Source organism: Aspergillus caelatus (assembly GCF_009193585.1).
Source record: "Aspergillus caelatus strain CBS 763.97 unplaced genomic scaffold BDV27scaffold_229, whole genome shotgun sequence".
In the NCBI taxonomy this organism is placed as follows: Eukaryota; Fungi; Ascomycota; class Eurotiomycetes; order Eurotiales; family Aspergillaceae; genus Aspergillus; species Aspergillus caelatus.
The window spans coordinates 1-10,199 of record NW_022475492.1 but is presented as its reverse complement, the minus strand read 5'-3'; the positions used below and the strand labels follow the sequence as shown (position 1 = coordinate 10,199).

Here is a 10,199-nt window from a genome sequence, read left to right as displayed (position 1 = left end):
ATCGGTGGTTTGGGGGGGGGGGGTTTAGACTAGTGGAAGAGACCCAGTTAGTCGGGTAAACGAAAAATTTGTCGATGGATCGATTGGGCTCACCGGACGGACCACGGATGAGGGAGGAGTTGAATCCTTTCTAGACACACTCAGAAACCTCTCAGTCGGCGGACTACGTCACTTTGTGTAGATGAAACAGGAGAAGGAAAAATGACTTGAGGTACAGTTTGGCATGGATGTCATTGTGTGCGGCTGCCAACTTGGTCACCCGCCGAAAAGGGAAAGGGGCGCGTGCTTCCCGAGGGCCCTTCTTGGCTGCCGGCAGATTCAGGCAGCATGCCTTAGCTCTTCTGGGTTAAAGGCGTTTTATGTCTCGAGAAGCTTAACCTTTTCTTTATCCGTTTTGTTCTATCACAGATTGCCACTGATATCCACCGCAGCATACACATCTACTGATATGTGTAATTCCTTGTTGGCGCTATCACGCTAACAACACAAGACGGCCAATTGAAAATACTAAATTTATTGCTCTATTTCTACTTAACCATCATGCCCAAACTACCTACCTCTCCTACCGTTGGCCTCAACTGTTCCTGTGTTCTTAACACACTCTCACAACAACTTTTGAAAAATGTTTCTGTTGCTCGAGATACTCATATGCCTCTCTCACCTTGAATAGACTAAACACCTTTTCATCAAGTATGGGCCTAATGTCATTCTCGTCAATGACTGAATTCATGGCGTGAAGCTGAACTCTGGTCCCCAGAAGCAATCCACGTGAGGTACATAGATAACTCAGACCATCCATCGAACTGGGCATATCGGGACTGGAAGCTCCGCCTAAAAGCCCTGCGAGTGGATAATTCCCCCCAGCCGGATGGTCTTCAGTGACTGATGAAGGAAAGATGCCCCGCCCACATCAACAATCAAGTCCGCACCTCGGCCACCGAGGGTCAAACTTTTTGTAGTTGTTCCCCAGTCGGGTGTGGATTTGTAGTTAATGACGTGATGTGTACCTACTGATTTTAACTTGGACGCTTTAGCGTCGTTGCTAGTTGTTGCTATCACCGTTGCACCCGAAGCCAGGGCAACAAAAACGCATGCATGCCACGGCGATTCTTCCCCTTCCTACACCCTCCTATGTCTGTGGTCATCCTCTGCCTCCTCCGTAGTTTGTTTTTCCTTATCTATTATGTGTCACTGTGTGCCAAGTGACCCTCCCTGGCAATGTTTCGTGGCCGCTTAACTAGCGTCTTCCATATCCTCTCCCGGATTAGTTTGTTCGTCTGCCTGGGTCAGCTCCGTATATAAATTGAAGCCCATCAAGGTAAGCACGGTTACAAAACTGAAGGGGCATTCTGGCTAATCAACTTTTCAACCACTGTAGCTTGAAAATCTCCGAAGCCCCGGTTGCAAATACTAGAGACTTTCGAGACAAAAAATCAAATGCTTTACATTTGTGTCGTCCGCCACACGTCAATGTTGGTCATGTAGTGATTTCCGTCAACTCCATTCCAGAAATGTGCCCAGAGCTCACAAATGGGTCCTTCATTTGTCGCGAAAAAAGTAAGAAGTCGGTAAGCAGTGCTTGCAGCACCCGGGGCTGGTATGATGTCAGCTCCTGAGCATAGGATTCATTGGTAAGTATACATTAGTGGACTTCGAGCCATTCACAATATCGTGCAAGAAAACTTGTCCACTCGCCTTCTCCAGCATGAGATACGATGAGCTCTAAAGACTCACATTACAGCTTTGGCCGCTAAAAATTCAAGGGTCAAAGTATCCACTGAGGGTTGAACAGCGATGTTCATTTGGTTTTGTACTTCTTCAAGCACGTTCACATCAATGTAGATCCCTGCACCAAACAGTGTTTGTTTACGGTAGGTCACCGTAGGTGGAGTCGCTCAGAGGATCGAGATGGGGACATAGATGATATGGAGCGTGGAGGGAGCATTTTATATAGCTCTGCTGCCATAATCAGCTGTGAAAGTTTCTCTCCCATTAATGGCAAACGAATGAGAGGAGATAGTTCGTCCATTAACTCGGATTGCTTATCGATTTTCTGATCGGAATCATATGTTATTCCTTTCATTTTGGACTCTGGGCAAAAACTAATAAGTTTTTTTGCTGACAGGTACGGCATTGAAGCAATCAGATTAGGAACTGTCAAGTGTGCTGCCACTCGACCAAAATACCTTGGGCATTTGGTCGTGCTTCGAACCGAACAATCTGGCCAACAGGAACTAAAAAGTATTTAGGTCCTGACGTGGTTATCCGTTTTACCATGAGCCGTCACTGGGGAACTGAATACTGGTACTATACTAGTAGTAGTACTACAGTATTCACTGCGTAATGCTGGAGGTGACTGGCTGGGCAGGGCTCTCTCTCCAAATTGCCCAGTCATACCATTTTAGATCCTTAAAACCGCAAATTCAATCGCAATATATATTATACATACTATTGAATGAAACATGTGTTCTTGGTGAATGTTTAGTGCCATTGGCCCATTATCGCCGCCTATAATACGTATTCACTATTCTGATAGGTCCTACTCTTTCGGACTCCATGTATCTGTACAAGGCTACTAGTAGATCTGCTTACTACAGCGTATCAGTAGAAACATTTACTTTTCCTATCTATAGCCCACTGTATATGTATAAGCCAAGTTTAGAACACCTGTGATTGTACAGCTTCTCTAGTCACGAACTGGCAAACCTTAGAGCTTGGGCATATTTCCCAGGTACTATCACAGCTAAGGTTTAACTCTTCACGCCTAGTATAAGAATTTATTATGGGGTCTGTCAGAATAGTGAATGAGTATTATAGGAGGGCACCAATGATGCTAAAATATCTTCGAAGAACACGCGTTTTATTTAATAATATAGATCACATAAATTGGGGTAGGAATTGAAGTATCTATAAAAGTTCTATAGTACTGGACAATAAGAAAAGCCCAGTTTAGCCAATCGCCAACAGCAGTACACAGTAATTGAGGTTCCAAGTTGGACCTGTCACCTTTCTTCCTGTGTCCACGATAGATCCCACAGCAAACAGAAACGACTTCACGCGTACCATGATAGCCGTGTAACTCTGATGCGTTGGATGTGCTGCTGCCGGCCCTTCAAATTTGCTTCCTATGAGACTGTATTTTTAGTGGTGGTGAATCAAACGGTGCCCCAAATCTTAGCCCTCCCCTGTTCACCTTCGCCCGCGTTTTCTTTGTTTGTTGCTCCTGACAATCTCCCTTATCTTTCTTTCCTTTCTCATTCTCGCCAAGCATTTCTTTTACCACATTGTAATCTGTGGTCTTCCATGAGTCTTCTCTGGCCCAAATACCCATAGTTCGTGATGTCGACTCAGAATGCAAATGAAAAGCTACCAGCTGGGGCGTTAGAAGACTTGATCCACCACGTGTTCCTTCCCCCAAAGGTCCCACAAAAAGACGACTATGACCCTAGCCATGAAAGAGTTTTGATAAATGTCGCCATTGGTGCTATGAAAGAGTTCAAATGCCATGTCGCAACGGAGTGGCATTCCACTACCGACTTAGTCATTGTTATGGTCCGAAACCTACAGAATATGCTCGGTACTGATGGATTCACGAATCAAGAACGATTATTAGCTTCTTTGAAAAGATTATGTACCGATGGTATAGCCCTCCAAACAACCTACAGATTCGGGATGCTCCTTAAAGTTGCATAGTCCACTAATTAGCTGACAGATGGAGCTTTATTACTTCATATACAAGCGCAAACCTGTGGATTAATAATAGCGAAGAGCGAAAGTTCCATTTAGTTTGAAGCTTTCGAGTTACTATCTCCGAACAAGGATATAATGGCCACCCAGGGCCGATTACAACAGTCATTTCCAGGACCCTCACTTAAGATAAAATTCAAGCACTTCAAGAATCCCAATCTCCAAGCTGTGGTAGCTGAAACACTGGCTAATATAAGCCATCAAAGTGCTCCAGGCACCAGATCAAAGATAAAAAGGGCAGACCACTGGTATAATAACAAACGTAAAACCGCACACCCTAAAATAGTCACAGAGCTTTTCTTCAACTTCCTAAAGCCACTCTATAAATAGGGAGAGCCACAACATGTCTGGAAGAACACCCGTAGTGAGGTTATATACTTTGGTAGCCAGCTGCCATGGCACAGGTCTTCCCTATAGCTACTTCTTCGAGTAGAAATACAATATATTTTCTTCTGGCATCGGGTGAAAAGCCAAGAAACAGAAAACGGATACAAAATATTCATAACCTACCTTTTGACTCTCATTCTCGAGGTATCTCATAGTAATGGTGTTAAGTACGAATTATTACATATCATACAGGCCAAGATCACCCGACATCTACTCAAACTCGGTCATTGTCATAATATAAATATGACCCCCATTACAGATATCATTCAATCTACCAGGAAGATCCTAACAAGGAAATAGAAAAGGTACCAAGAGCAGAGTGAGCGAGGCTACCAGCTAGGGAGACTTAAGCATATCAAACTTGGTGATGACTCTCTCTCTATAGACTGCCAGCTTTGGATGCCTATATAATGAGACTGCTGGAGCCGGAACAAAGAATCAGGAAAGTTGCTTGGCCTGAACGCCAGCCAGGTATCTTCATCTTTCCATGCCAGTTTCTCCCGAACCCTTCTTCCTTAAAAAAACCCGAAAACATGTTGTTTACTCTCCAGGCATTCGAGACGTGGGTAGCGAGAAATCTCGATACATGGATCAAAATACATCAGAGCGAATGGGATACCTGTGGAGAACTGAGTAACTTAATCCGGACATACCACAAAGTTGCTGCGTCCCTTTATCTCGGGAACCCGATTGCTACATCTAATATGATATTGACTGTTGTGGAGCTTTGGATTGCCTGCGACAAGAGCGCGACCTGTATCGATAAAACCATTCTTGAGTATGATGTCGGGATACCAGAAGACGGCTTTCAATGCTTGTTGCTACCTTCACATTCACAAATGCTGAGACTCAAAGATGCTGAGAATTATGTCCGTTCCCGCGTGGAAGCTAGCTCATGGCCTGCTTTGTTGACATTTCAGAGCTTCGGCCATCCGAATAGCTTCTCAGCGAAGTATTTTAGCCGGTCTCTGCCGCATCAGGAGCTGCTTAAATCAATTGAAGCTCAGGCAAGAGAAGCGAGAGAAGCCAAGCGCGCTGAACTCCGACGCGTGCGAGGAGAATACAATGCACTTATACATAGCTCCAACGAGATGAGTTGCGACATGTTGGTGTACCAAGATACCAAAGATAAGACTACAAAGCGGCACGATCCGAAATGCCAGAAATGTTCTTACCGCGAGAAGGCACAGCAGCTTCGAATATCAGCCCACGTATGGCCGCTTACCAAAATGCCGCTGGAGGCGCAATCTGCTGTCTTTGAACTAAAAGCCCCTCAGTGGTATGGCTTCTGGAGGGGACACGGCGCTATATTTGCTGCTTGATGTTTTTGGGTTGGAAATATCAGCAAGTCGCGCCCAAAGCTCTCACTGTCGAGCTATCCTAGTCTACAGTGTTACTTTAAGCCCTACGACATCACATACCGCCTATGCCTTTCGTCAAACACCAATGTATATGGAAGCACTCATGCGCCAGTCATTGACGTCACTGAAGAAGATGTTTGCTTGGAAAACCCGATTATCTACAGTTATCTCGATAGGATAGCGAACCTTTTTGTCGATTCCATCGAGATCGCATCAGATGAAGTGTCGCTGTCTTGCATATACACATTGCCACGAAGGTCTTCTGATTTACAGTGTTATCTCCGGAGATTAGCCGTTATGCCTAACGGTCCGCCACCAAATAAAGTCATAGCTAGCCAATTTGACTGCCCTAAGCACATGTTCTTTGAGGAATACATAGCTTTGACTCACTTGCCTTTGGAATTTCGAATCCAGTGGCAGAATACTCTTGTACAGCTCTCATTCCCGGTCATTGACCTGAAGAAAGTCGAGACTACACTCTTCATACTGCAGACTATATACCAATCTGGGCCTCGCGGGACTAGTGGCACTTATCGGGAGAGCCATGAAATCATTAGTGACGATACGTTCACCAGGGCATTTACAGAAAAGATTGAGGACGCTATGCAGAGTCTCGATGAAAACTGGGAATGTGCTCAGGCTCTGTATTCGCTAATATGCTTGACAGCAAGAGTGCTGACTCTAAGCTCAAATGAAGGGATCCGAATGACATGCTTAAGACTTCTAGCAGACATGGGAATGATCAGTTATTCCTGGGTATGTGTCTTGAAAGATTAACTCCACCGACCAGAAATCGACTGTCAACCAAATGGTCATCATCAGCCCTTACGAAGCGCAGGGATTATATCCCTCTATCAAGGAGTCTAAACATGTGACATTGCATCTCTACGCGCCCCGGTCCAGTTTAGGACTTAAACCATTGGACAAGTTAGACCTCTACAATGTCTCCGGCGAGGTTACCAATGCTCTATGTATACCTCGGGGTTTCATTATAGAGCTGAATCTATTTGCCGGACAGTTGTACCTGAGTTCGTATGAGGAATATGTGGAAGTCTGCGATTTCCTGGGTGTGGCATGGCAGCCAATGGGCGAGGACAGCCTTGTCGCCACAGACGGTTTCATTCTGCGCCAGGATAAGAACAACAGGGCAGAACGCTTAGAATCAACGTTCCGACAAAGCCCGATAAAGTTCTTAAATTTCCTTATGTCGCAAATTCGACGGAAAGGCGAAGTTATTGACAAAACACATATGGGCAAGATGTTTAACGGCATAATCCTTGATCGATCAGATTTCGAAGAGCCAAGGAGAGTAGAGAAAGACCAAGTCCTTTCGGACTGAAGCGGGTTCACTGTGGCCTCGTGTACCAAGACTTGGGTCTTGACAGCACAGCTCTGAGTGATGCTATCACAGAGCGCGGCACTGGACTGGCATCATTTAGAAAGGGATGGTGTGCTATCACCCACTCAAAATAATCATTAGTTCGAAGTTGAATGCCACCAGGTTTTATAAGTGTGAAGGCCCTGTATGTGTTCAACAATGGATTGATCGTACAAGCCTCAATAATATTTATACTAAATGTACAGAGTATATTTATAACACCTTCGAAAAGGCAAAAAAATGATCGTCGTCAATAGTTCATACAATTTAGTTTGTCACGCTGTTGCAATCAATTACCATTGGATGCTTGTATGAAGGATATTTAACTAAACAAACCACAGGGATTAAAAAGTATCCACAAAACACCCCCACTGATACCTACACTATAGCGCCTCTCACAGTCATCATGATGACTCCCTTCAACGCCGGGAACCACCCAATTGTATTTTATGTAGGTCCGAGGCCAACCTGGACATGGAGGGAAAGAACGAAAGAACGAAAGAACGACAAGAGTGGATTAACGTCATGGCTAGACAGGATGACAATTCTTGAACTTTGGGAGTTGAGACATCCAACCCTGGAGATCGCTTTTGGGCATGAGGGGCGGTGATCTTTCAGCTTCCCCCTTCAGGCTTCAGCCCTTGACACCCACATGCTCGATATTTAAAACCATCTGCCCTGCTGTTCGTCCCGAGCTAATTTTAATTAATATATACTATTTTTTTTTCTCTTTCCTTTTTTGTGCGATATCTTCCTCGGCGGTCATTCGTGCGCTGTGTTGGCACAAATCTGGCAATGGCCGTCAGCGAAGAAACCCCCTTGCTGCATGCCCGCCCCAAGGACAAGCAGAATATCAAGGTTGGTCGTGTACGCGACAAACTCGCCGTGTACGGTTCATTTCTAGGTGAGTAGAGATCTGCAATCTATCCAGACACAGCTCTCTTACTGATGTTACTACTCAGGTGTTTTCCTCGCATCTGCAGACGAAGCCATCGTTTTGTCCACATGGAGTGTGATCGCCTCGGAATTTCACTCTCTGTCGCAGGGATCGTGGCTGTTAGCCGCGTATAACTTTGGGTGGTGCGTGTCATTGCCGGTGGTTAGTTCGACGACTCGCTCTAAGAAGGGTGTGAAACTGACATTTCCGCGGACAAGTATGGTACGCTATGCAATCTATACGGCCGAAAGAATGTTCTTATAGGTGCTTATGCACTTTTTGCAGCGGGGTGTCTGGCTTGGTAGGTCATCTCACGTACCGTTTTGTCTATGCGAATAGTTTCTAACGACCGGTTCTGATGTAGCGGGACCAGCACGTCCATCGGTCAGCTGGTGTTGGCGCGAGTGCTCACTGGAGTAAGTGCAGGAGGAATGGTTTCGCTGGTATCGGTCATCCTTACTGGTGAGTATCTCGACCACCTTCTCTTGCCACACTGACACTTTTAATCCTATAGACATGGTCCCTACCGACGAGGTAGCCTTGCTCCGAAGCTACGCCAATGTGTTTTATGTTGTAGGTCGCAGTGTAGGTGCTCCGTTGGGAAGCTATCTTATCAGTTATATGGGATGGAGATGGTCATTCATCGGTCAATTGCCCGTGGCGGCCATCTGTCTACTAATTGGGCTGTATGGGCTTCCGTCATTATTAAACTCAACCAAGACTGGAGATGCAGATGAAGGGAATGCTCGGCGCAGCATCATGGGACTTGACTTTGCTGGTCTTGTGAGCTTGTCTATCACTACTATTCTTCTACTCTTCTTGATGCAGGAGCTGGGCGCCCCGCCAGATAGCTTCCAAATTCCGCTCTCGATACTCGTCCCAGCATTTTGCACTGCAGCAATGTTGTTCATCGTGATAGAAGCATACTGGGCTCGAACTCCACTGATTCCTCTGCACCTCATGAAGACCTCGCTGGGTGGTTTTTGCCTAAACCAGATAATGTTGATGTCGAGCCGTTCGGGAGTAGGTTCCATTTCCCTTGGATGCATGATTCTATGTGATTCCTGACTTTCATTGTAGCTTATGAGTAACTTGGCGCCATACCTGATTCGGGTTAAGGGTGCAACAAGCTCATTGGTTGCGTCAGCCTTCGTGCTGGCTGCGGTTGGGGTGTTGATTGGAGCATTGATCGCAGGAAAGGTTATTAAAAGGTAGCGACACTGCCCCGTAAAACAATATTAGGTGGATACGTGAGGTTATCTGACTATTCACAGATCGAAACGATACCGAACCATGACTGTAATCGCTGTTTGTGGTACCGTCATGACCTACTTGCTCATTTTCATTCGCTGGCGAAGTGGCTGCGACCTTTGGGAAGTAGTGTATTTGTTGCCAAATGGTATGGCTGTTGGCATCCTTTTCACGACACAGTTCCTTGGCATGTCGCTGGGCGTGCCGAACGAGAACCTCACCACTTGCATCACTACATATTACCTTACCCAGCAGTTAGGTAGTATCATTGGACCGGCGGCGAATGTGGCCGTTGTGCAACGCGTGTTTATCGGGAAGTTGGAGAATAATCTGAATGGGTGGGAGGAGAAAAAGGTTTGTTCATACACCATATGTGACTTGTATGAGTTCTATGCTAATCATAGTGATCAGTTCATCGGCCAGATTCTCAACGATGATAGATTTGTTCAGAGCTTGCCATCTGCTGTTCAGTATATTGTTCGGTGGAGCTATTTGAACGCATTCCGATTGGTGCCATGTGAGTAAGATGCCCTTGCAGAAGGTATACAAAGCTAATTTCTGTATGCAGTAATCTCTGCCGCATGTGCACTATCCATGCTGCCTACTGTGCTGTGGGTGAAGGAGGAGAAACTGGAATAACCATGTATACTAGTTGGACATGTATATGTCCATAATTTCTAATATCGAAGGAATGAATTGCTAGTAGTTTATCTAAAGACAAATGAATGTAGGACGGCAATATCTGCGGTTGCCAGTACCTAGCTATGGTGCACTATGATGAATAGGCATGAGAAGTTGAATCCGACCCGACTCAATTGATGAATGATAGATCGGATTCGCATTATCGTTGAGTCTATGTGTTATATCAATGATAATCTAGCGGGGTTTCCTCTCTCCACTGGATTGTGCCAGTTCGTGAGGAATCACCACCGCCATAGTAGAGCTGCGCTGCCACATCAGCTCAATGAAGCAAGCCTCCATTCTGGCATCAGTTCCACCAGGCATAGTGCTGATGCAAATTGGAATAGAGCGTCTTCTGCGCCCGCGACACGTCCGATTTACTGATGACACAGTAGACGATGGGCTCATCAGCAGCTAACAAACAGTCAGAACCACATAAACCAAACTAGACGGCAAT

General features: G+C 45.6%; 3 protein-coding genes across 3 annotated transcripts; all 3 read left to right on the top strand.

The window, feature by feature from the left end:
- Nucleotides 1-4,667: 4,667 nt before the first annotated feature.
- BDV27DRAFT_161991 (uncharacterized protein) lies at nucleotides 4,668-5,456 on the top strand (the record flags this gene model as incomplete). The annotated part of the gene is made up of 1 exon (XM_032073313.1): nucleotides 4,668-5,456. The coding sequence occupies one exon, from the start codon at nucleotides 4,668-4,670 to the stop codon at nucleotides 5,454-5,456; it is 789 nt and encodes a 262-aa protein (XP_031923169.1).
- A 336-nt stretch (nucleotides 5,457-5,792) lies between these two features.
- On the top strand, nucleotides 5,793-6,834 carry BDV27DRAFT_161990 (uncharacterized protein; the record flags this gene model as incomplete). The annotated part of the gene is made up of 2 exons (XM_032073312.1): nucleotides 5,793-6,251; nucleotides 6,286-6,834. 2 exons carry the CDS (start codon nucleotides 5,793-5,795, stop codon nucleotides 6,832-6,834), a joined length of 1,008 nt encoding a protein of 335 aa, XP_031923168.1.
- Nucleotides 6,835-7,656: 822 nt separating this feature from the next.
- BDV27DRAFT_168095 (major facilitator superfamily domain-containing protein) lies at nucleotides 7,657-9,700 on the top strand (the record flags this gene model as incomplete). Its single annotated transcript, XM_032074675.1, has 9 exons — nucleotides 7,657-7,777; nucleotides 7,836-7,972; nucleotides 8,029-8,111; nucleotides 8,175-8,272; nucleotides 8,325-8,833; nucleotides 8,891-9,021; nucleotides 9,085-9,415; nucleotides 9,473-9,578; nucleotides 9,630-9,700. Exons 1-9 carry the CDS (start codon nucleotides 7,669-7,671, stop codon nucleotides 9,698-9,700), a joined length of 1,575 nt encoding a protein of 524 aa, XP_031923167.1. The 5' UTR covers nucleotides 7,657-7,668.
- Nucleotides 9,701-10,199: the final 499 nt, after the last annotated feature.